At 36.5% G+C, this 27292-nt stretch overlaps 1 protein-coding gene across 2 annotated transcripts in view; it reads left to right on the plus strand.

Annotated features, from left to right (window-relative positions):
• The first annotated feature begins 758 nt into the window (after positions 1 to 758).
• Positions 759 to 27292, plus strand: part of ERMP1 (endoplasmic reticulum metallopeptidase 1) — a 50759-nt gene continuing 24225 nt past the window's right edge. Inside the window, exons 1-4 of one of the 2 annotated variants that reach the window (XM_021006309.2) lie at positions 759 to 1174; positions 2894 to 3195; positions 13059 to 13186; positions 14477 to 14582. In XM_021006309.2, coding sequence (XP_020861968.1) covers positions 855 to 1174; positions 2894 to 3195; positions 13059 to 13186; positions 14477 to 14582 — 856 coding nt within the window. In that variant the 5' untranslated portion in view covers positions 759 to 854. The remainder of the gene's footprint in view (positions 1175 to 2893; positions 3196 to 13058; positions 13187 to 14476; positions 14583 to 27292) is intronic. The other variant, XM_021006308.2, reaches the window with a different exon arrangement.

Consider the following 27292-nt stretch of genomic DNA (forward strand, 5'->3'; position numbering starts at 1 on the left):
AGCTCCTCATGGTTATTAAATTGGAGATAATCTCAGAGGGAAGACACTAGCATTAAGGAGTTGCAGACAGTCTTCTTGCAGAATATAGAATTTTAGCTAGGACTTAAAGGAAGGAAAGGACCCAGGAGGGCCAGGTGAGGAGGGAGGGCATTCAAGTGACAATGTACAGAACTGGGAGTTTGGAGTCTTTTTGTTTGCTAGGAAGGGCAAGGGGGCCACTGTCCTGGATCTTAAGATCGGGGGTCGGGAGTAAAGCTAGGAAGGGGCTACGTAACTAAAGGCTTTAAAAACCAGGCAGAATTTTGTGTTTGATGCTGGAGCGTAGAGAGCCCAGGGATCGGATTCAGCAGGGCGGGTGATGCCTGGGGCTACCAGGCTTTGTCCCACTTTCCATTTTCACTCCGGCCCACAGGCCTGTAGGGAGCCAAGCCTACTCAATCTGCACGGGGCAGCCGGGGGCGCGGTTGGGGAGGACTGGATTTTCGTTTTTACTTTTAATAGTTCATTCAGCTCTGTCCACTACCCGGATGCCTTCTAAAGTTTCCTTTCGGTTCCAAAGAAGGTCCTGTGACTTGACTTTCCATTCTGGAAATTTCCGCGGTCCACCTGAGCGTACTCCTCGAACCCGCCCGGCGGTCCGCCCCGCCCCTCCCGCCCGAGGGCCTCCCTCCGCCCAAGGGGGCGGGCTCAGGGCGGCCGGCGGGAGAGGACCAATCAGCACAAGTTTGTCCCAGTGCAGTTTCCGTCCGCTTCTCAGGAGGCGCTGTCCGGGCTGCCGGGGCGCGGGCGGGCAGTGGCGGTTGGGCGGGTGGCCGCAGCGGGGTCTCGGGGCTGGCGGCTCGAGGCTCGCGGCCATGGAGTGGGGCTCGCACTCTGCGGCCGTGAGACGGCTCCGCGTCGGAGGGGAGCGCCGAGGGATCCCCGCTGCCCCAGGGCAGGAGGAGCGGGAGGCCTCGGAGCAGGGGCCGCTCGTCGGGGCGAGCGCCCGGGACTGGGCGCGGAAGGGGAGCGACGGCGGCCGGGCCGCGGGTTCCGGGCTGTCGGAGGCGCGCGCCGGGCTCGCGCTCCTTCTCTACCTGCTCGGGCTCCGGCTGCTCGTGCAGCTCTCCCTGCGGCAGCTCGTGTTGCCCGGCTCCTCGGGGCCCCGCCCGGAGTTCAGCGCTCTCCGAGCCCGGTAGGTGCCGCCTCCCCCCCCTTCCTTCTCCTGTCCTCCCCCACACGTGCACAAATCTCCGCGCGCTGCCGAGCAGACAGCAAGCGTTTAATAAGTGCTCCTAAGCTGTCCTTGCAGTGGAACTGAGGTGTCGGATCTGGAAGGAGAAGGGGACCTGGGTTCGGATCCCACTTGTGCTTTCTCTTTCGGTGACCTTGGACAAGTCACTTAACAGACTTGGGCCTCAGTTTCCTCCGTAAAATGAGCAGGTTTGGACCAAATGAGGTACCTTTTGGCGCTAAATTATCCGAGTCTCCCATTTACAATTTAGAAGTCACGCCAAGGAGCATTTATTAAGCTTTTACTCTATACCTACCAGACACCGTGCTAAGCGCTGGGGAGCGAAAGAAAGCTTAGTCTAATGTGGTGCCTTTGGGGGCTAGCTTTGCATCCTGTACTCTGCTGCAAGAGTAGTTTCTTATTAGTGACAGCTAGCACGTGGGAGTGGGATGTATGCATGGTTGTTTTTATGCTGTCTTTCTGGTAGGATTGTGATCTTCTAAAGTAAGGACCGCTCTTCCTTTTGTATCCCGGGCGTTTAGCACTGTGCCTGGCACATAGCAATCACTTGATAAATGCTTGTGGACTTGCGGACCTTTTTGAGAAGGTTAGACCTTTTGAGCTCCCGAGTTCTAGTACTTACTCTATTTACTATCTGTGTAACTCTGGGCGTGTTTTTAAACCACCGGACTGCACTTTGCTCTTCTGTACTAAATGATTATCTAGTTCCCATCCAACTTTTGATACTGCAAATAAGTGGAGGAATTGGGGACATGTGCCATTTATGTTTTTTTAGTCCTTCAGAGGCATGACTTTCATTCTCTCTCCTTTTTGGAGTTACTTCTATTTATATATAAGTGACTGGGTTCTTTAAAAAAGCATAATCTTGTCAGATTGAGGATTGAAGAAGGATGGTTTTGTATACTCCTTTATAAAATCATGGTTTTTTGTGCTCATTTTGAGATGAAAAGGGGGTAGTGAGCTAAGATAGGCTTGGTTGGTCTAAAGTTCCTCATGCATCCTGTTGTAAACTGAAATTAAAAGTATAGTAATCTATGTATTACAAAGGTCAAAAATTCTATGTGAAAAACATTTCACTAGACTACCTTACTAAAAAGTGCTTTGGACACCAAGCAGAAAAAGCTTGTTTTCTTAAGTGGTTTATCTGTCATGATCTTTTGGAAGGGAGTGTAACTGCATGCTTTAGCTAATTATCTTTTTGCATAAGTTTAGTTTTGGCCCAAGTACAACTTTATCTGTAGGGTGGTTATTTGTGTGCACTAGGAGGAGGTCATTCTGACTTTTAACCACCTGAATTTGCACCCTCTGTGTAAAGTTGTATTGTGTTACTATCTAGCTCTTAGTAGGCATGACTTTTGGACACACTTTTTATTGCTTTTGATTGCTTGACTTATTCATACTGTAAACGATTGATTATATTGGAATTTTTAAAAATAATTTTTTAGATTCCAAACCCTACTGTCAGGTGATGAGGACCAAAAATGAAATGTTAATAGGAATTTATAGATTATTTCAAAATATGCTTAATAAAGTGATGATCCCTTACTACTGATAAATACTTATTTAAGCTGTATAGGTAGATGTGGCTTTTTCTGTAGTACTGTGGTGCTTTTAGCTTAGCAAATCTTTTATCATTTTACTCTTTTTGGTTTTTTGTAGGAATTATCTTGAACATATAACTTCTATTGGTCCCAGAACTACAGGAAGCCTAGAAAATGAAGTTCTCACAGTTAACTACCTCTTGGAGCAGATTAAACTGATCAAAGCTGAAAGCAGCAGCATTCACAAGATTTCAGTAGATGTGCAACGACCAACAGGGTCCTTCAGCATTGACTTCTTAGGAGGATTTACTAGCTATTATGATAACATAACCAATGTTGTAGTAAAGCTGGAACCTAGCAGTGGAGCACAGCATGCAGTACTGTCCAATTGTCATTTTGACTCAGTAGCAAATTCTCCAGGTATGCTCATGCTGTTATTAATTATTTTAAACTAGGGAATATCACTTGTCTAAACCAGGGGTTCTTAACCTGGAGTCTATGGATAGATTTCAGGAGTCCATGAACTTGTATGAGAAAAAAAATGCATATTCATTTTCACTAACATCTATCTGATGTTTATCATTTCCTTCAATCATTTATTCTGAGAAAAGGGGTTCTATAGGTTTCACGAGACTGCTAAGATAGAGAGGGTCCATGACACACACAAAAAAGGTAAAGAATATTTGGTCTAAAACCCGGTTTGTGTGGTAATGGCTCACCATTTCATGGATAGTTTTAATTTCTTCTTTATTGCTGAGGTCCAGGGAAGTGATGGTGAGATTGAATCTCCCTATCTCAAAGTGCCACTTAGAGGTTAATCCCAGTACTGATTGATACAGAATTTTTTTCTTTTTTTTGGTGAGGCAGTTGGGGTTAAGTGACTTGCCCAGAGTCACACAGATAGTGAGTGTTATGTCCGTGAGGCTGGATTTGAACTAAGGTCCTCCTGACTCCAGGGCCAGTGCTCTATTCACTGTGCCACCTAGCTGCCCCTGATAAAGAAGTTTTAACCTGCTTTTTCCGCACTTGGGCTTTTTGCCCATTCCTATAGGCAGCCTGGGACTGTCTGAGGGAGAAGGACTCCCAGGGACTTCCCGTATTAGTCCCATTGTTAGTGTATTTACCTGTTCTGCTTTAGCCTACTGTAGCTCAGAACTCCCAATCTTTAGTGATATGCCAACCAGAAGCAGAGATTCTAGGCTTGTACTAGCACTCATGGCCATGGGTATTCTTATTTTGATAACATTAGTAATGTGTTGAACAATAAATTGACTTGCTGATGTCCTGAAAATGACATCAATTTAGATTTTCTCTGTTGAAGTATTTGCTGTTTTAGAAGATAAGAGGATTAGAAAGTTGTGCATTAACTGAGGATTTGCTCTTTGATTGTGCACCAGATACGAGTACCCTGTTTTTCACTGTGATAGCTATAGCAGCACCATTGTCCATTGGTGCTGTCAGGCATTGAGTGTCATTTTTGTTCCAGAAACTTTGTCAGCTTTGATTTCACTTGACATGTTGCCACTGACCTCCACTTGGGGACTTTAGTTCCACTTGGGTGTACTATGTTGTTTTAAGTGCCAAATTAGTAATTTTTACCCAGAAAATACTTTGACAAAATAATAAAAGACATCTTTAAACATTCCTTGGGTCTAATATCCTTGATAAGAATAGCTTGAGAAGTAAAAGTTAGGTGATATTTAAAGAGGTGAACAGTGAAAGTACATGTTGATGCATTTTTTGTAAGTAATATAGTGAGCTGGAAGGAATCTGAGAATCATCATACCCAACTTCCTCACTTGACTAAAGTGGAAATAGGTTTGAAGCATGTAAGTGCCCAAGGTCACAAGTGGTCTTCTGTCTCCATTTGAAATCATAGTCTCGGTTGCTTTCTTGAAATGCTTAATTGCTAGAGTGGTACAAAGCATGTTATATTTGCTCGTAGTACCATATATTTAGTCACTTAAAAAAAATGGAATGGTGCCTATTTTGCAACCAGGTTTTAATTAGACACTAGTTTAAATTTTTTTCCCCAGTCTAAAATTTAGTTAGGATTTCTGTACTGATACCCTATTATGTGTATGTTTTGAAAAGTTATAAGCTTAAAAAGAAATTGAGAAAATATCAACAACCAAAAAAAAATAAAATGTCTAATAGAATCTTAAAACTCAAAACTTTATATTTTGATTAAAAAAATTTAAAAAAATTGTTTATAATTTCTTTATATACCTTTCTGATTTCCCTTTGTCGGGGTACTTAAAAAGTTTTGTTCCTGCCATCCTTTTTAAATAAGGTGATGGTATTAGTGTGTAATTCTCTTTTTTTCCCATCTGTATTACTTTGTAGAAATCTTGCTATATTTTTATGTATTTGTTTTTGTATCTTTGCTGTGTTACTAAATTATTACATCAGTTAATTGTCACTTTTATGGTACAATAATGTTTCTTTACTTTTTTTTTTAGCCATTCCTCAATTACTGGATATGTAGATTATTTCCATTTCTTTGTTCCCACAAATAAAACAGGTCTGCCTATTTTTGTGCAGATAGGTTATTTTTTTCAAATCTTTAGTAATATCCCTAGACTATAGCCCTACAAGTGAAATCACTTGGTCAAAGGGTGTGATCAGTTTTGTAACTTTTATTGTGTGTTGCCTGGTTGTTTTCTAAAAAGATTGTACCATTTTATGGCTTTACTAGCAATGTGATAGCATACTTATTTCCCTGCAGCCCTGCCAACTCTGAATTTGATCAGTTTTACTTACCTTTGCTATTTTAGGTGTCAGATTTTATCCCTGACTTGTTTTAATTTTCACTTCTCTGATGATTAGAGGATTTTTAAAATAATGACATTAACAGTTTTTGTGTTAAAAGAATTGTCATTCCAAATCCTTTGGCTGTTTATTCATTGGTGATTTGATATTACTCTTGTAAATCTGTATCATTCCCTCATGGAGTCTGGATGTCATATTTTTATCAGAAATGCTTACTGCAGAGGTACCTCATTTGCTTTTTTATTTTGGATAAATTGCTTTTCATTTTGCAAATGAAGTTATTTTTATTTAATCAAATCTGTAGATTATATATTAAATAATTTCTTCCAGTTGTTCAATAGAAATTTTTATATGTGTAAACATTTAGAATACTGATTGAATTTGACTTTACCATAGAATATGTGGTAAGTTTTGAGTCTCACATAATCTTTTACTATATAGCTATGTAATTTTTGGAACAATTTTTATTGAATTTTTTTTTCCTAGTGGTTTTGTAGCTTTGGAGTTTTAAAATACTAATCATTTTTAGGCGAGGCAGAATGTTGTAGATCAGTGGTGTCAAATCAAATAGAAATGGTGGCCCACTAAATCATATATAAAGATCCCTGCTGGCCACATGTTGACCATATATTAATATTATGTTCTATTGATTTTCATTTATTTTGATAAATATTTCCCAATTACATTTTAATCTGAGTGGATTCAAGGCCTGCCTCTGACAGACACATGGCTGTGTAAGCATAGAAGTCCCTAAACCTCTCAGTGCCCTAGGAAACCTACGAAACTAAGCAGCTTTGATAGGAGTTTTCCCATTTGGAAGTTGCCTTTATCAGTGAAATCACAGGTCCAGTCTCTATTCTTAATCTTTTTATACATTTAATTTTATTTTTAGGTTTTCTCATTGATGTAGCTTTAAAAAAAATCAGGTAGTGATAAAATTATCATTAGAAAATCTGGCAAAGCAAGTCTTTTTGATTTTTTTGTAGTTTTCCTTTGCTTTTGTCTTTGTTTTTCCAAACAAATTTAATTACTTAATGTAATTTTGTCAGGTGTTCATTGGTATTCAGAGTTGTTTTTATATAGGTTTTGAGCATATTTTGGTACCCAATTATTTGATTCATTTTCCCCCCATTAACATAAATCGCATTTGTTTGATTTTTTCTGATTTTTGTTAAGTATATATAAAAATGTAAGTTACTTTTGTGGGCTTATATTGTATCTTACTGTGTTACTAAATTAACCTAGTACATCTATTAATTTTTTGTAGTCTTTTGGGCTTTCTGCACATACAATTATGTGGCCCTTAAGTAGAGTTATTTTTTAGCCTTTTTTGTTGCTAGTGCGTATTCTCTTAGTGTTTTTTTTTTATGCTTGTTACTGTGTCTATAACTCTGTCAAATAGATGTCGATTGTAGTCATAGTATCATAGAATGAGAGCTGGTCCTTAGACGTCATTTAGTCTAACCCTTTCATTTCCTTAGATGAAGAAACCGCTGGTAGTAAGTAACATTGCTGGGATCTGACCCTATTTTTTCCAAATCCATGGGTCTGATCAACTTTCAAATAATTTCTAAATGAGTATCTCTGTTTCTCCATCATATATAATTTTAGCTCTTGTTTTCTAGTAATACTGTATTCAGGAAAAATCTTTCCATTACTTTTTAGTTTTTGACATATATATAGGTACAATTTTAATTACTTTAAAATTTTGATTTTATAGCATTTTACTGTCCTTGCGTTCCTGTTCTTTTTTTTATACTGCTGTATTCTATTTGTTCATGCTGTTTATTTTTTTAATTTATTTTATTTTATTTTATTTTTAAATTTTTTTTTCCGTATGCTTTTGAGTTGAAAATTTTTTCTCCCTTTTCTCCCCCGCCCCAAGACGGCACACAATCTGACATAGGCTTTACATTTACATACCCATTAAACATATTTTCACATTAGTGAAGTTGTAAGTAAAAATTAAAACCAATAGGAGGAACCATCAGAAAGATGAAACAAACTCAACTTAAGGTAAAATAAGTGAGAGCGATTCGACTTCCATAGTTCTTTCTTTGGATGTGGACAGCATTTTCCATCCCGAGGCCTCTGGAGATGTCTTAAATCCTTGTAATGCTGAGAAGGGTTCAGTTTAACATTCTTAGTCATTGTATAACGTGGCTGCTATTGTATACAAAGTCCTCTGGGTTCTGCTCACTTCACTCAGCATGTTTATGCTGTTTAAAGGATCATTTATTCAACAAATTTTTATTAAATTCTTATGTGGAAAGTGCAAAAGAATCAAAAATGTGACTTTCAGTAGTCATAAATTACCAAGGTAAGTGTCACAAATTCTCCAAAATATACCATCTTCAAAAATTATATTAGCATAATATAGTAGGCATTTGTAATATGGAAACTTTAGATAGACAACACCTTGTTTTTCAGTCATGTCAGACTCTGCATGACTCAAAATCCATGAGGTTTCCTTGGCAAAGGTACTAGAGTGGTTTGCCATTTCCTTTTCAAGTGTGTCCCCATTTTACAGATGAGGAACTTAAGCAAATAGGGTTTAAATGACTTGCCCAGGGTCACACAGCTAGCAGTTGTCTGAGGTCATAGTTGGACTCAAATCTTCCTCACAACAGGCCTGGTATGCTATCCACTGGGCCACCTAGCTGCCCTAGAAAAGACCTGCTGGTATGTATTTCTAAAGTGCTTCTCAATACTTCCTAAATACCTACTAAATGAAATAACTGCTAAAAATAATGTTACAGAAAGCAGTTACTTATATATGTATATCTGCCTTATGGTTCCAGGTTGTTGGTGTAAGGGACAATGTTTGTGGGAGTACTTCAAATTTAAGGTTAAAGGAAAAGTGACATCTACTAAATACCAAGTTCTTTTACACATACATACATACACACATACACATACACAAACTTTTTTTTTTCTGTTTGGTCCTTTGACTTTATCTCCATGTAGTAATTCTTTTTTTTTTTTTGTAAGGCAATCGGGGTTAAGTGACTTGCCCAGGGTCACACAGCTAGTGAGTATGGTGTGACTGAGGTAGGATTTGAACTCGGGTCCTCTAGGGCCGGTGCTTCTCTACTGTACCACCTAGCTGCCCCCTCCATAGAGTAATTCAAAGTATGGACACTCTCTCAGCACATTAGTTATAACTTGAAGTCTTTGGACAGTTGCCTGGGGCACTGATAGTGTTAGTGACTTGCCTATGTTCCAAAAGCCAACATATATCAGGTAGAAATTGAACCCTGTATTTATTGACTCCATGGCTGGACCTCTGTCCATTACGACAGCTGTCTCTATACTATCCTGTTTTCTTTGAGTCTTGAAAAGATATTTGAGCTATCTCAGGCTGCATGTAAGACAGTGGGACTGTTAGTATAAAAAGGAATCAGTTGAAGCTTTATTTAAAAAAAAATCAAACCATTTTACTTTGAGCGTCCCTTCACAATGTATAACCTTTCTAAAATTTCCTTTTCTCTCATCCTTTTAAATAATTAGTTGTTTGCTTTTTTATTTGATTTTTTTAAATTGCAAAACATTGCTTACAGCAGCTTTTACAAAGTTTGAGCTTAGTGTTTGTTACAACTTGATCTGGTATTTGATGGTTTCAGGTTTTTATGAGAGCTACTTATACAAATAAGATAATTCCTTCATTATTGCTTTTAGCTTAATTTAGTTATAATCCAGTCCAGTAATGCCTTATAAATACCTTGGACTCTGTTGCCATAGAGTGCCATCATTACTGAAGCAAGTATAGTTTAATAAACTGTTTCTTCTTGAGTTGTAGTTAAATTGCTGTTGACTCTAAAACTGTAGCATGGATTTTAACAGCTAAAATTGGTAGCTTAGGTAGATATTAGGAGCTTCTGCTAATTTAGAATGTATATAAAATTCTATTCTAGCATGATAGTTATTATTACTTTTTATGTTGTTTAAGAAACTAAAGGCTCATTTAAATCTTATGGTTAGGCTCATTTTATAGTCTTGATGAAGTGAAATCAAACTGTCAGTGTCAGGGCAGGGAATGATATTCAGAGCCTCTTGACTTAATATATTAACTTATAAAAATGAATACCTTTTTATGTTGTAACATTTTCCATCAGTGCTCCTCCTCACTTACTATGGTTTGGGTTGAGGGGAGAGGATCCTTCCTCAGTTTCTTGAAAATATTTAAACCTAATGGCTGATTCTGACTAATAACGCATATCCCTTTCTACTCTTCTAGTTAACTATTTCATCAACATGCTATGCTTTAGATTAAGAGTTCTCAAATGTTTTCATTTCATCAATTCCTTGGAGGTAAGCATTCAAAAATACCTTCCATAGGAAAGATGATAGCTACCCATCACTATCAAAATTCCCTCCATTGTAATGAAAACCAAAAATTTTGGGGAAGCTTCAAAGGTGGCAGAGGTAGAGTTCTAGTGGCAGGACAAGTAGTAGAAGTTAAGGACAACTCTCTTAAGATGCTGAGACGGTTCAAAGAGAGGGCCTAGCACTGTTTGGAAGGAGCTGAAGTTATAATTTTATAGAACAGATCCTTTTATTAAGGGGATTTGTTCTGTGAAGTTTGGATTTAGTCAAAGGGCTGCACTTGAGGACCTAGAGGGCCACATGTGGCCTCGAAGTTGTAGGTTCCCCACACCTGCTTTAGACCTTTTTCCTATAATCCCATTATTGTCATGATCCATAGTTTGAGAAATGTTGTATTAGGGCTTAGCTGCCCTTTTTTACAATAAATTTTGTTTCCATTACATGTGAAAACAATTTTTGATATTTAAAAAAAAATTTTTGGGCTCCAAATTCTCTCCCTTTTATACCTCCCCTGTGCTTGAGAGGGCAAGCAGTTTGATACTGATTATACATATGCAGTCGTGCAAAACATTTCCATGTTAGCTATATAGCAAAAGAATACACAAACAAAAAAAAAACAAGAAAAATAAGCAAAGTAAAAATAGTATGCTTTGATATGCATTCAGACTCTTACCAGTTCTTTCTCTGGAGGTGGGTAGCATTTTTCATCATAACTCCTTTAGAATTGTATTAGATCATTGTATTGCTGAGAATAGCTATACTGCTTAGCTTCTTGAGCCTATTTAAAAGATTATTATTCCTCTGATTAAAGAGTTTAAAAAATTCATCATGTAAATCACTATAAATCAGTGTGTTGAGAAAAACCCCACATTTTGGTCATTTGCAACATGTTGATTCTGATGATTAAAGTTTTCTTGGGCTTTTCAGTTTGTTAGTGACAGCATTTTTTTTTAAAGGTTATGTTAGTGCCTTTTTTTTTAATCACAGTCATTTCCAGATTTATCTGGAAATTGTATTTGCTTTCTAAGAAATCTTGTTCTTTTTTTTCAAGGTCTGCTAATCAATGCATTTGGGTAGCTATGTGGCACGGTGGATAGAGTGCCAGGCCTGAAGTTAGGAAGACTTGGCTTCATGAGTTCAAATTTGGCCTCAGACACTTACTAGCTGTGTGACCCTGGGCAAGTCACTTAACTCTGTTTGCCTCAGTTTCCTCATTTGTAAAATGAGCTGGAGAAGGAAATGGCAAACTACTCCAGTATTTTTGCCCAAAAAAACACCAAATGGGGTCACAAAGAATCAGGCATAGCTGAACAACAACAACAACTAAAATAATGGCATTAGTAAGCCTGTTTTATTAGATTCAAATCTGAATTTGTCCCATCTCTGCTGTTTGCTGCCTCTGTTATCATGACTATATCCACTCATATACATATGCTTCACTACTCATTTGTGAAAAGGAGGAGATTGGTTTAGATGATTTAAACTCTTTTCTAGCTCTGACAGTCTGAGTCTGTGAGATAACTTTGTTGTCTGAGATTGTACTGGGTCCAAGAGAACTAATTTTACTTATGGGCAGGAATTCACCTTTTTTGTGTCCTAGACCCCATTGACAGTGTCTGATGAAGCCTATGGACTCTTTGGAATGATGTTTTTAAAGGCATAATGTACCAAGGATTGCAAAGGAAAATATAGGAAAATGCAGTTATCCAAATTTAAAAAAACCTCCCGCAAAGAAATGAATCTATAGACTCTAGGTTATGAAGCCCTAGTTTAGGGCTTTTTAAAGTAGAGTTTTCTCTGTGTTATTAATATTGAAACCTTGAAGGGAGGGTCCCTTCTTGGTTAGACAGTTCATTTTTTTGGAGAATATCTACAGTTCCTTGCTTCTCGTTTTCAGTGTGGTAGAGTTAGTTGAAAGCATTGGATTCAAAGCCAGAAAAAAACAGTTTGCTGAAATCCCTAAGTTCAGCTTTTCTGCCTCTGTGTTTACCACCCCTGTGGGCTCTGGTTTACCGTTTGTAAAATGACTAGAGGAGAGCATTGGTCTTATCTAGTATAAAGATTCATTTTCAATATAAAAAACTATGGGCTCCCATGTGACAGTAGTTAGCATTTGTTGATAGAGAAAATATGTGATCACCAAAAGCAACTATGAATTCAGTAGCGTTTTAAAACTATTTTATGGGAGCTAAATGGAAATCACAGTGACAGTGCTTGATATATATGTGAATTATTGGATTCCTGACAGTAATGCTGTGATTTACAGGTTGAGAACTATTAGACCTAAATGATCCCAAAGGTCCTTGCAAGCTTTAAATCTTATGATGTTTTTATGAGTTATCTATTAGGAAAGCATATAGCACCTATAAATTTAACAGAGCAATTTAATTAGGTTATTCCAGAGTGGGCAACCTGTGGCCTTTAGATCCTCAAATGTGGCCATATAACTGAATCCAAACTTCACAGAACAAATCCCCTTAATAAAAGGATTTGTTTTGTAAAACTTGGATTCAGTCAAGGACCTAGAAGGTCACAGGTTCCTCACCTCTGGGTTATGCTATGTACAAAGTACTTTTGTAACCATTTAGGAAGTTTCAAAATAAGAGGAGTCTATACCCTCAGGGAACTTAAAATCTATGAGGGGGAGAATAAGATGCAATGTTAATGACTAATTCAGGAGAGAAGTGTCTAAGAAGTACCTGAGTGAATCGATAGGTGATCATTTTAAGCTGGGGGAAGGGAGAGGTCCACAGATCAGGAATTTTAACATGGCAGACTTAGTTTTTTAATTGAGTCTTGAATGATAAGAATTATTAACTGGTAGAAATAGGGATAGAGGGGAAGGGGATGGAGGACATTCTAAGACTAGGGAAATATCAAGTAGTTAAGTTTGGATGGAATATAGGATACAGAAGAGAAGTAGTATCATACAAAGCTGTGTTGGGTGGGGAGATGGATTAGAAACTATGGGTTTGATAACGAGAGCCTGAACCAGGGTAGTGGCATTGGGAATGGGAAGAAATTAAAAGTGTGTTTTAAATGTGATGGTCCCAGTAGACTAAATAGTGAGAGAAATGACTAGTTAAACTTCATTTGTAGTCATGTAAAATTAGGTTATGAAAGCTATAAAAACAGCAATTTAGAAACACATTTCATGTTGCAGATCTATCATTTCTTTTCCAAAGGTGCCAGTGATGATGCAGTTAGCTGTTCAGTGATGCTCGAAATCTTACGAGTTTTGTCAACATCGTCAGAAGCCTTACAACATGCTCTCATATTCCTCTTTAATGGAGCTGAAGAAAATGTCTTGCAAGTAGTTATCACTGTTTTGAATACTAAGCTTGATGAAATGTCTTTTATTTGAGAGAAAAAAGTTGTATTGTGTACAAATGATAGATGGAATGTTTTTGCCTATTTTCTGGCAGCACTATGAGTAAATGAAAAAGTGCTAAACTGGGAATACAGGCACAAAAGAGAAAAGTTTTTACCCTCAAATTTCTTAACATTTTAATAGGTGGATACATATAGGGGAATGATGGACAGAGAAAGGTTTAAAAATAAATTCTAAAAATAACATTTGTTCCTTTTTACAAAAGCAATTCATGAAAATATAAACTTTTAAAACAGAAAGTAGGGATTAGAGTGTTTCATTTGACATGAAAATGATTTGATTTAAGAAACAAATTACTGCAATATTTCTTTAAATAGTGATTTTAAAATAGGACTGTATCTCAGCTCCAGTTTCTCTGTGAAATGAGGGGGTTGGATTAAATATCTAAGGTCCCATTCAACTCTTAGGTTTTTTTATTGATTTTTAAAAACTGGTCTTAGATACTAATTTTTGTTATTAAATGTGTTATAAAGTTCATGACATAATAGTTTCTCTATAGCTCTTGATTTGAAGAGTTGCTTAATATTTTTTCCATTCTCACCGGTCATAGTTATTCTTGTAGCAGATTTTTTTTTTAAAGTTAACAGGTCAGGCTGTAGACAACTTGTGATAGTAGTGCCCTCCAAAAATTGATGATAACTTCCTAACATATGCACCTCCCTATTTCTTCTTTCTTCCTCCACTTCTTTATTTTAGCATCTATTTCTTTTTATCTCCCATTGTTCTTTCTCCTGGGATAGGAGTGGGAGAGAGGTAACCCCCCTAGCTTCACTGGTGGTACTGAGACCTAAAGAGGTTGATGAATTGGGTTATTGGTATGCTTTCACTCAGTTTATCTTTCCCAGAATTTAAGAGTCAGAGTCACACATCCTTACAGTAATTATATGAGGCAGACAATTAGATATTCCCATTTCATAGATGAGAAAATTGAAGCTCTCACATTAAGGTGACTTGCTAATGTTCATGTTATTTGTTAGATGATAGGGAGTAGACTAGAGCCTTGAACTAAAGACTCCTAATCACTTACTGTTTTTTCAACTGTAGCACACTGAATCCCAGATAAATTTGTTCTTTGTTAGTTATTACTTTTGAGAAAATGTGTTTTGTGTTTCCAGTTCTTCATTAGGGAAGTTCTTTCCTTATAGTGATTAGATGTGATGGTGTCTTAGAACACAACTTAATTTATTTATTTTTTCCATATTTTTCATTAAGGCCAGTCATGGCTTCATTACCCAGCACCCCTGGGCTAACTTGATTCGAGCATTTATTAACCTGGAAGCAGCTGGTGTTGGAGGAAAAGAGCTTGTATTCCAGACAGGTATGTATATGATCAGGCATTTTGCATTTTAGTTGGACTGTTTCTTTTGAATTTAAATCCGTATGTGGAAATAAATGTTTTTCTTTAGAGTTTGAAAATTATGTATAGGGTGTCTCCTGAAAGCATACTACTGCTGTAAAAAGATTAAGAATTCGTGTGTACGAGATTTAGATTATAAAAAATGTTATGAATTTTAAAAATTGGCATCTACACAGATATTTAGGAATTTAATTTTATAGTTGAATTTATTCAGTGCTGTATTTTTTTGGGGGGGGGCCTAGGCAGTAGAGTTAAGTGACTTGCCTAGGGTCACACAGCTAGTAAGTATCAAGTGTCTGAGGCTGGATTTGAACTCAGGTCCTCCTGACTTCAGGGCCAGTGCTCTATCTACTCTGCCACCTAACTGTCCCAGTATTGTATATTTCAGATATTGTAATCTTGTCTTAATTTGTCCGTTGTTACCAGTTTCCATAATGGCTTGTGACTAGAGATTTTACATTTCTGGAAATCTTGAAAAAGGAAAGGAAGGGTTAGGTCATTTATATTGTGAGGATTATTTGATTTTGCGAAAACTTGGAAATGTGTACTTAAAAAAACACCATTGATTAAAATCACATTTTAATACTTCAGTGAGTCTAACAATCTCATTGAAATTAGCTACTTTAGTGGTATAGATAACAATTGACCCATACCATCTCATTTTGTGAAATGCTTATCAATGTTTTCCCTAATTCTTTCATGGTGTGGTCATGCAACATGCTGAAGTCCTTCCAATGCCTCTTTGAACATTATGTGGACCAGTGTAGTAGATTGGGTATCAAACTGTTATCTCTTGTTTTGCTGCATAACCATCCCACTTCATTTTCTTGATCGTAGTGGATTGAATATGTTGTTGTAACCTCTTTGCTAATATTTAATATTATTGTGTCAGTATTCATTAGAGATACTGGTCTATTATTTTTTTCTCTACCTCTCCTGGGTTTGAGCAGAAGGACTATATTTATTTTAGGAGTTTGGTAAGATGCCTTCTTTTCTGTTTTTATAGTTTATGTAATATTTGAATTAATTGTTATTTGAATGTATGATAGAATTACTTGTAAGTCTCTCTCTGGTCCTGGAATTTTTTACCTTTGGGATCTGATCAATAAATTGTTCAGTTCTCTTTTCTAAAATTGGCGTCTTCTTTTTTGAATCATAAATCTCTGAAGGCAACTTTTATGTCACTACTTGTGTACAAGTGTTTTTTGCTTTGGTTTATTTATGCCTGTCCATTATCTCTTCATTGTTCTTTGGAAACCTTATGTTTTAATTCTCTAAAGGTTGTGGTACTCTAAGAATCACAGCTTTTTACCATGGTATTTTGATAGACAGATGACACAGTGGGTAGTGTGGTGGGCCTAGAGTCAGGAAGAACTAAATTTAAATCTTGCCCATAAGTCTTCACTGATTCCATACCCATATTCTCTCCACTGTGCCACCTAGATGCCAAAATGCCGTGTGAATTCTCTTAAGTGAACACCATGAATTCACTGTCCTGGGCAGGTCACTTAACCTCTGTACCTGAGTTTTCCTCAACTAGAAGATGGGATAATAAGAGCACTTAATTCCAGGGTTATTTTAAGGATCAAATGAGGTAATATTTGTAAAATGCTTAGCAGATTACCTGACACGTAGTAGGTACTTAAGCCTCTTTTCTTCCTTCTCTGGACCCTAAATGCTTTCTGTAAAATGAAGGGGCTCGATTGGATGACTTATGAGAACCCTTCTGGCTCTAAATAAACACAGTGGGACGTTTTTGTTTGTTTTATTCAGTTGTGTGACTGTAAAGAAGTGATATTCTCTGGAATATCATTTGTCAAACCCTTTCTTTTTATTTTTATTAAGGCTCGTCTTGTTACGTATGTATATCACACAATTCGAAACCCTGAATGGTGGCACTAAGCACCAACAGCCCTTCAATGTGCCTGCCTTCCCCTAGCTCCTGAAACATTGATGTTTCACTTTTATTTTTATCCTTGCCAATTCGAGAGTGTGAGGTGAAACCTCAGTTATTTTAATTGGCATTTCTTTTATGAGAGATTTAGAGCACGTTTTCATGTGGTCATTGGTAGTTTATCATTCTTTTTTATTTATTATTTATTTTTAATTTTAAAAACTTTTAAAAATTAATTTATTTTTAGTTTTTAACAGTCACTTCCAAAGGCTTAAATTTTCTCCCCCTCCCTCCCTGCATTACTTCCCGAGATGGTGTGCAATTTGTTATAGGCTCTACATGTGCATTCCTGTTAAACATATTTTCACATTAGTCATGTTGTAAAGAAGAATTCAAACCAATAGGAGGAACCACCAGAAAGAGGAAACAAAACAAAACAGAGAAGAAGAAAAAAGAGCAAATAGTATGCTTTGATTGCATTCAAACTCCATAGTTCTTTCTCTGGATGTGGATAGCATTTCCCATCATGAGATTTTTGGAGATGTCTTAGATCCTTGCAATGTTGAGAAGAGCTAAGTCTAATAAAGTTGGTCATTGCACAATGTGGCTGTTACTGTATACAGTGTTCTCCTGGTTCTTCTCACTTCACTTAGCATCAGTCCCTACAAGTCTTTCTATATTTTTTTGAAGTCTGCTGGCTCATCATTTCTTACAGCACAATAGTATTCGATGACATTCATATACCACAGCTTGTTCAGCCATTCCCCAATTGATAGGCATCCCCTCAATTTCCAATTCTTTACCAGCACAGAAAGAGCTGCTATAAATATTTTTGCACATATGGGTCCTTTTCCCATTTTTATGATCTCTTTGGGATACAGCCCTAGAAGTGGTATTGCCAGGTCAAAGGGTATGCACATTTTGATAGCCCTTTGTGCATAGTTCCAAATTGCTCTCCAGAATTGTTGGATCATTTCATAACTCCACCAGCAATGCATCAATGTTCCATTTTTTCCCACATCTTCTCCAACATTTATCATTGTCCTATTTAGTCATGTTGGCCAATCTAATAGGTGTGATGTGGTACCTCAGAGTTGTTTTGATTTGCATTTCTCTAATCAGTAGTGATTTAGAGCATTTTTTCATATGACTATAGATAGCTTTAATTTTTTTCATCTGAAATTTGCCTGTTCATATCGTTTGACCATTTATCAATTGGGGAATAACTTGTATTCTTATAAATTTGACTTAGTTCTCCATATATTAGAAATGAGGCCCTTATCAGAGATACTGGTTGTAAAAATTCTCAGTTTTCTGCTTCCCTCTTAATCTTGGTTGCATTGGCTTTATTTGTGCAAAAACTTTTCAGTTTAATGTAATCAAAATTACCTGTTTTACATTTTATAATGTTATCTCTGTCTCTTGTTTGGTCATAACTTCTTTTGTTCTCCATAAATCTGACAGACCCTTGCTGTCCTAGTTTGCTTGGTGTCAGTCTTTATATCTAAATCATGTACACATTTTGACTTTTTTTGGTATAGGGTGTAAGATTTTGGTCTGTGCCTAACTTCTGCCATATTCTTTTCCAGTTTTCCCAGCAGTTTTTGTCAAATAGTGAGTTCTTATCCCAGAAACTGGAGTCTTTGGGTTTATCAAATAGTAGATTACTGTAGTCATTGACTGTTATGTCTTGCATACCTAACCTATTGCACTGATCCACCACTCTATTTCTTAGCCAGTACTAAGTAGTTTTAATTATTGCTGTTTTATAATACAATTTAAGATCTGGAACGGTGAGGCTACCTTCCCTAGCGTTTCTTTTCATATAATTTGTGATTCTTTTGAAAACTGTTCATTCCTGTCATTTGACCACTCATTTCATGGGGAGTGGCTTTTATTAGATATTTGTGTCAATTTCTGTATGTTTTAGGTATCAAACTTTTATCAGTGATATTTGATAAAAATATTTTCCCACTTGACAGTTTCTCTCCTAATTCAGTCATGTATTTTATTCCTGCAAAAACATTTTAATTTTATCTTTTATGACCTCTATAGACTGTTTGATTAAGATTTCTTTTCCCCCACCCATAGTTGTGAAAGGTACTTGATCTTGTTGTCTTCTAACTTTTTTAATGATGTGACCTTTTTATTAGATTGTGTCTCAATTTTGAGCTTAATGTATAAGCCATTGGTCTGAATCTAATTTCTTTCAAAGTGCTTTCTAGTTTATCCAGCAGCTGTTGACTGAAAGGAAGCTCTTTCCGTAGTAATTTATATTCTTTGAGTTATCAAATACTAGGCCTTTTGGGGCTGTTTTTGTTATTTCTTTATCAAGTCTATCCCACTGATTTACTTCTCTGTCTTTTAACCATTATCAGATAATTTTGATGACTACTGCTTCCTAACATAGTTTGAGGTCTAGTAATGGTATGTTCCCTCCCTCCCCCGCCACTCCTCTTGTCTTTCTCTCTATTTCTGTGGGTGTGCACATACATATATATTCATTCTCTCTCTCTCTCTCTCTCTCCTTTCCCAGTCTCTGGGCTTCTCCACATGAATGGTCTCTTTTTGTAAAGTATCTTTTCCATAATTTGGCAAACGTGTATCTCTTATATTTCATAATCTTAAATTATCTTTTCTAATTGTTTTTTCCTATTATTCTAATTTTATATTGAAATCATTATGTATTAGAATATATGACGATTTAATTTGGAGTATTGTGCTTTGTAGCTTCTGCTAGTTTCTCATCCTGCACAGTTTTGGTACATCAGTTATCTTCATTGTAATCTTTTTGCTTATATTCCTTATAAATACTGCAAAATGAGAGTAACGAGTTTTTCATGAAACGTTATTCCTTGACATCTTTGAGTGCATAGTGATGACACTAGTTCTGCCTTGCCTCTTCTAAAACAATCTGTCATTCATCCTATTAGGCTGTGATTTTTTTATATATTCTATTTTCACTTACAGTAAAAATGTCAACACTGTTTAATTTATTTCTTCCAGTGGCATAAAATCATAGATTTAAAGCTGGGAAAGATCTTAGAAGACAACTAGTCCTAACTTCTAATTTTATAGATAAGGAAACTGAGGCCTGTAAGAGATGGAAGTGACTTATCCAAGGTGTCACAGATATTAAGTAGTAGAAGAGGATTTGAACCCATATCTTTTGACTCCGCATCCACTCAGTATGAATTTATTAAGCACCTAATATGTGCTAGATGCTGGGGATACAAGTACAAAGAAGGAAACAATTCCTAATTGCAAGGAGGTTATAGTCTAATGGGAAAGACAGCAAGTACATATAGAAATACATACAGATTGAATAGAAATAAGTAGAAAGTAGTTAAATACAAGGTAGTTTGGGAAGGAGGGCACTAGCTGTTTGGAGATAAGGAGAAAGGCTTCATATAGAGGGGGGTTGTTTGAGCTTTATTTGAAGTAGAGAGGAATTCTCTGAGGCAGAGGTGAGGAAGGAAGTGAATTCCAGGCCTGGTGGATTTGATTTCCACACATTGCCTCCTTGTTGGATGTTAGGCAAGAATCTCATGTTTAGATTGGCAACAATTAAATTAATGTTTATAAAATATTTTAAAACTTCATGACTTTTTTTTTCCACTTTGTATTTTTCATAGTTTCACGGTTGCCATGGATGAAAATTCACCTTGTGGCAAGCCTGTTGATGATGAGTATTGTACTTAAAATGGTACTAAGAGAGCAAATATATAGTTTTTGGGACCATACTAAAAGCCTTTTGCATGTGTGTGACTTTACCCTAAGGTCTCCTGGCATAGCCTTTGAGAGTCATCTCCATGTCATGATGAAGCATCAGAGTTAGGATGTTTGTGGAAGACGAAGCCTAAGAAATTACTTAGATTCATGGAGCTTAAGAGTTTTAGTGATTTGAATTTAGGTAAATTTAACTCAAAGTCAGTATACAATTTTATCTTGTAGTTGTATCATTTGTTTATCTCAAGGTCAGAGACCCAAGAGCAGTCTGGCCCTAACTTCTTCCAAATACAAAATACTTTTTTTACTTGCTCGGCAAGTTTCTAGTCTCTAAAGGCCTAAGTGATGGTGTCTTTTTGACTAGTGATCTTTTGAGGGATGTCCATTCATAGAATAGGTATACCCCATGTTAGGTCAAAAGGTAACAAGAAGAAACCCCCCAAGGAAAGGAAGCCCAGAATCCTTCCTTCTTTTGCTACAAGGGCATTGCCCTCTAAAACTCTGAGTTTGCATTTGAAAGTTCTGTTGTATTAGTTGTTTTGGTATTCAGGAATGGTGTATAATTACAGATACTGTAGATAATTTTATATGATCTTTTTATCCCATGATTCATTTAGGAATCCTTATGTGCAGACTTGAGCAACTTGCCCTGAAGGAGAGGCAGCACGGTATAATGGACAGAGCTGATCTCAAATTGAAGAGGACAGGGTTCAAGATCTGCCTCTGACCGAGGCTCTGTGGATCTGGGCAAGTCACTGAACCTCTCAGTGCCTAAGGCAGCTCTGAGCTTAGAAGTTGTAGAAATGTTGCTGACCTACATACGTTGGCAGTGGCAATTTCCTCATTGGGCATACCCTACGTGAGTGAAATCACAGGTCTGGACAAAAAAAAAAATCTTAACTTTTTTCCCCCCATAAATTTATGGTAATTTAAAGAGTGATTTCCATTTTGAAAGGGAGAAACTTCCTACTTCCCCTTCCCCTATCCTGCACTCCAAGAGTTACTGGGATAGGGATTCTAAGAGTTTTCCAGTTATTTTTCCCCCTGTCGGCTAAATTCTGCTATCTTTAAAATTGTAACAACGTTAAGAGATAACAGTGCTTTCTGATCAGCTTATTACCTTGCCCTTTACCATTGGTTTTAAGGAGTATCTTTCATCTTCAATGAAAGAAGTAAATGGAGGGGGTGGAGTAGCCAGTGACAAGTCTTATGTGTCCTTTTAGCTGCTATTGCTAGTCCCTGCATTTGTAGCAGTTGTCCAATACCTCTTAACCTTTCCTGTCATGTTCTTCAGTGTTGCATTATTCTTTCATAAAGCAAATTTCGTCTGGAAAATTCTTGCTCAGATCTTCTCCATTTCTGACAGTTTCCATTCATTTAATTCTTGAAACTTTGCAATTTTAGAGAGAAATAAAGGCTGCATTTTGTTTGCAGGCTCTCGCAGGGACACTGTAATGCTGGACACTCTTGTTTTGTTTCATTTTTATTTATTTCTGATAGACAATACATGTCCTTAGAGACATAATTCTGTAGTTAATGGACTGAAATTAACAGGTGCTTAATGGGATCTGAGAGTTTTACAGGTCATAGTGTCACTGGATAGCATGATTTAAAAAATCTTGGACTATGATTTGGAGCTCCTAGGATCTCCTCAATGTTTACAACCCTTATCTTTGCTTATTGTGTCATATTTGTAAATCTTTTTCTAAAAATGTTGTATAAATACAGTTTCTTATTCTATTGTGTGGGATGCCACTCATATTAAAAAAAAAACAAAACAGAGAGGTGTACAAGGAGAAACAGAAAGTTAATTTATTATAGCTATAATTATTATTATTTCAGATCTCAAGATTTGGGTGTCCCTCAGCTTATATAACCCTGAAGGTTCAATTCCCCCTCCCTCACAGCTGTCCATTAACTCATCTCACGAGCCAGACTCTAACATAGGACAAAAGACAACATATTTCTTAGTTTGTTGAGATAATGTCAAAGAAGCAATAAAAAAAAATGTGCAGTTAGGAAGATAATTTACAATTGTTTTGGAAGATCTTAGGGATTGAACAGACAATGCTGGGAACTGGAAGACATCTGAATAAGATCCTGTCAAAGGGAGATAAGGGGAGTAGATAAGAAACCTTTTAAGGGTTTTCTGGAGCCAGATTCCTTTAGGGAGTAAGATGCATTTGAATAAGATTAAAAAGTAAGTTAAGACTTAACCACTAGACAAATTTTAACTACTGATATATGTCACTAAAAAAAAAAAACCTCACTGAAATCTATTCTTAACGCTATCTTACCTTCTGAACTCATTACCTTAATTACACTGAGAAGTCTTCACTGGGACATCCCATTCACTATGAATATGTTAGAGCAGTACAATCTTTAATTAAAATTCTGATCTTTAAAGTTCAATATTATAACATAGTGTTTTTTACAAAACCACTTTAAAATATGATAAGATCTGATGTGTGTGATTTTTTTTTGACACTACCCTGTGCGTGATGCTGTGTGAGGCCATATGCAAAGTGAATTACAAAACAAGACTTTGCAGGCGCTCGTAATTGAAATATTGATTGTGGAGAGAACTGCCAAGTAATTTTTCATAGACTTTTGAAGCAGCAGCCAGATAAAAAAGGACACAACACAGGTGTTTTAAATACACTTTAAGTAGTAAAGTTTTCAAATTATCAATGGTAATTTCCCATAGTTTATCATTATTATTTTTAAAATTTTTTTTTGTTTTTGTTTTTTTTTGTTTCTTGGGTAGGCAGTGGGGTTAAGTGACTTCTCCAGGGTCACACAGCTAGTAAGTGTTACGTGTCTGAGGCCGAATTTGAACTCAGGTCCTCCTGAATCCAGGGCCAGTGCTCTATGCACTGCGCCAACTAGCTGCCCCTCCCATAGTTTGTTATTGAAGTACTTTTACTAAAATACTCTATATGTAGTCTAGTAGCCAACCAAACAAGCCTTAGAAATATTTGTTATTCTTGGAACTACTTAAAAATCACTAGTGTCATAAAATCTCTAATTCAGAATTTCTGCCAATAAAATAGAAATGGTGCCAATCTTTTGTTATAATGAATTAAGTAAGCATCTGGCAGATTAAATTTCTTATAGAACTTGGTGGCCAAAGTGGTGGTCTTCCTGACTATATAGAGCAGTAGGCTTGGGACTTTTATATGTAGATACATTTGAATAAATGAAAACTGTAGTAAATGGCCACAGTTAGTAAAATGTGAAAGCCATGGTTTTTTAGATGTTAAAAATTAAATTTCCAAAGGCAGGAATAAATTTTTTTTCAAAGAGCAATTTCACATATGGCAAAGATTATCTATAAAAATGTGTATAAGCTTAATTACTGTACTATCTGAGCTATAAAAAAAGTAAAAATTTAACTTTAAACACAAAGTAAGGAAGTATTTTTTATCTCCTTTTAGCTCTAAAGAAATGTATTATATGCTTTGAAGGTGTTATATCTGCATAGTGTATCTGAAGAAACAGAAAGTGGAAAGCTAGAGATAGTTCCTTAGGCTCCTCCTATTTTGTTCAGATGGTTGTCTTAGTTGTCAATTTCTTTTTCTCTCATTTCAAAAGCCAGTGGTTAGAGTAGTACTGCCCCTAAAAGAAATATATGTGTAACTTAGTGTTGAGGAAGATATCTCCAACGTTTTGGTTCTTTGAACCTGCCACATAGCTTCCCATAAGAAGAGTTTTTGACCACATTACCCCTTACTTAACTTCTGTAAAGTATTTTTGGGTATGATGAGAAAAGAGGCATTATTAGAGACAGGAAGAAGTGGAAAGCCAAGAAGTAAAAGCAATTATAGGATTGAGTGATGAGTAGGAAAGGAAAGGAAGCATTATGAAATAGAAATATTTCTAAGATGGAATAATTTCTCAGCATACCTCCATTGTCATTTGCAGGGAATAGATTTTTTAGGAGATACTCTTGAATGTAAAAAGTATTTGTTTTCAACACAAACTATCTGAAGACTGTCTTAATCTCTCCAAATATTTCCTTTTTTTCATCAGTGATTCAATCCAGCTTAACATTTGGGAAAAAGTATAACACTATTCTTGCCTTTTACGAGGAGCTGTGTCTTGGCTTTTTCCTGTGATGGGTATACTAGGGGACTCTAAAGGGTTGTCTCAAGGCAAATATTTAAAACCTCTTAGGTGAAGAATCAGAGATCATTGTACATTAGAGATGAGTAGGACCTTAGCAGTGATCTGTTCCAGCCCTCTCGTTTTACTGGTAAGGAAACTGATACCTGGAATAGTAAAGTCGCTTGTTCAGGGTTATGTGACTGGATAGGTTTCCCTTGTCAAGTACCTGTACATATGTTGGTTAGATCCAGTGGGTGGTGGTCATAAATTATTGATGGAATTAACATTATATAGAGCCTGTGTGGGCCAGAAAGACTCCTTGGGTGCCAATACTTATAGATGTGCTAGATTATTGCATTAAAAATAGTGTTACTGAATTAAAAAAAAAAACAGGTTGTGAAACTGATACATAGTATTGGGAATCCAAGGAATCTTTTGTCTTTAAGTCTTTTTCCACTAGGGCTTTCCTCCAATGCCTTATTTATGTAAAGATGACTCTGGGTTCTCAAAGACTATACCAGTGAGGCCTGGAGTGTAAGTGTGCTGACAGACTGTCTGTATTCTGAGGATCAGCCTGGCTGATTTCAGAAGGGCTCATCACCATATTGGCTCTGGGAAACAATCTAATAAAGTATAAAAGAATTTGTAATCTGTATTGAGGAAAGGAGTACTTTAAATATTCTTAAAGTATTAAAATATTTTATTTTAAATTAAAATTAAAAATTTGATGGCTTTTTCATATTTACCCTAAATTTATAAAATAAAAAATGATCATGTAAGAATTATGTGAAGTACAGAAAGAAAACATAAGTGAATTAATAATAGATTAGATGATCAAAATTATTTGTAAAACAAATAGCAAGTTCCTAAGCATAGAGAGGAGGAAGAGAAGGAATTCACTTGACCTCCTACCCCCCTCTGGCTCCCACCTTCAAGGCTGCATTGGTGAAAAGAGCATCATAGAGCAGAAAAACAAATAAGCCTGGATTTGACTCCTGGCTTTCTGTGTCTTTTTTTTTGCTGTGCTAGAGGCATTGGGGGCAGTGGAAAGATGGCAGCATTTGGTTGTAAATTTTAGCTTTGCTGTTTGACCTTGAGGTTATGGGCAAGTTTCTGAACCCTTCTAATTCTGAGTTTCCTAATCTGTAAAATGGGGAGGGTTTGAATTGGATGACACCAAGGTCCCTTCTAGCTCTTGATCCATGGTCCTCTTACCTTGCCCAAGTTACAGTTTATCTCTCTGAACTTGTTTATACCTCTGAACTTATTTATACTTGTGGAGGAGTGCAGCATTGTAGATGAAGAACACATCTCAAAGCGAGACCTTCCTAGTTTCCAGGTACAGGGAGTGGAATCACTCCCTGCTCTAGGCAACTGCTTAAGGCTATATAGATGGCTTGGAGAATCTGCATTGGGAGAGTTTCTTCTTCTGAGAGTTCCCTGTACTAGTGAATCACAGGACCTTTCCCTATTCCTGTCCTACCTCATCAGATGGTGAGGAAAGTGCTTTGTTTTTAATCTTTGAAGTTCTGTATAGATGTGAGCTGCTAACCTCCTTGAGCTTTAGTTTTCTCATTTGTAAAATGGGGATAATAACTATAAAATTTAACATTAAATGGGATTTTATGAGTTAAATCTCTTGTAGCTTATAAATGTCAGTTATTCATATTATTCCTTTTCATGGAAAGAAATGCTAAACTCTAGTCTATGACCTATGCAATTGTAGACAGCTCGCTTTCTCTACTATAAAAATGATTAGGTGTATGTCAGAACAGATGTAGAGGGAATTCTGATATGTTATTGGGAGATTGCCTGGTGATACATTAGATGGAGAACAGAGTGATATGTAGCTGGTCTAGTTTTTTTTGTTTCTTTATTTTTATATCTCTATAAATCTGGAGAGGAGAGGCATATCAGCATTTTGCTACTTTGTGTATCTGCTCTTTCCTTTTCCCAGTTTAGTATTTTATTTATTACTCTTTCTCTCTTGTTAGATCTTCAATCTTAAATGTTTCATTTGTTTTCCTTTAGAGAAGCCTGGAAATGGCACTATAAAAGTAGGAACTTGAATTTTTCAGTTTCCTGGCTCAGTATTAGTTTAAATTTAACTGTCAGCAATGATTATTAAACTTACTTTGTTACTCTTATCTTAAATTATTTACATAACACCATATCAGATAAGATAACACGTTGCAGCTTAGTAGCATTCGTTTCATCTCAAACTTACTGGTTATATTCCATAGGTTTTTTTTTGAAAATTGTAATTTGGAACACATTTTAAAAGTGTTGTTATAAAAATATTATTATAAATGGTGGTTACAAGACCTGGTGTGTTGATGCATGCCTGAAATCCTAGCTACTGAAGAGGCCAAGGCTGGTGGATCTCTTCAGCTTGAGAATTCTGAGCTGCAATGAGTTAAACCAGTTAGGGGTCTACACTTAGTTTGTTATTAATATGGTGAGCCCCTGGGAACCAGAGACCACCAGGTTTCAAAGTAGTAACTTCTCATAAGAAGGGATGAAAAAAACCAGGTCAGAAACATAATAGGTTAGAGCTCTCAGGTCTACCAGATTATGAACTGGGCCTGTGTATAGCCCCTGGATTTTCAGATCCAATCTTTAAAAAAAAAGTGGCAGTTAGCATTCTGAGTATAATGCATAAAAATCTGTTAAACCTTCTCTTGAGCAAGAAGTATAATACTTATAGTACTGTTTCACTTGTATCTAATTGCTATTTATTTATAGCATTGTTTTTGTAGGAAAGTACATTCAGAAATGCTAATTAGGATGTTAGGAATTCCTTTCCCTTTTCCATTCCTTCCTCTTCCCCCATCCTCTCAATGTAGTTTTCCTGGCAAGGTTATTGAGAATAGCCTCAGTGGGCAGAAGTAGATGATCCTGGGCATCTCAGTTTAATAGTCTACATTTCTATAAGAAAAAG

Source organism: Phascolarctos cinereus, unplaced genomic scaffold (assembly GCF_003287225.1).
Source record: "Phascolarctos cinereus isolate Bilbo 61053 unplaced genomic scaffold, phaCin_HiC Scaffold_4;HRSCAF=312, whole genome shotgun sequence".
In the NCBI taxonomy this organism is placed as follows: Eukaryota; Metazoa; Chordata; class Mammalia; order Diprotodontia; family Phascolarctidae; genus Phascolarctos; species Phascolarctos cinereus.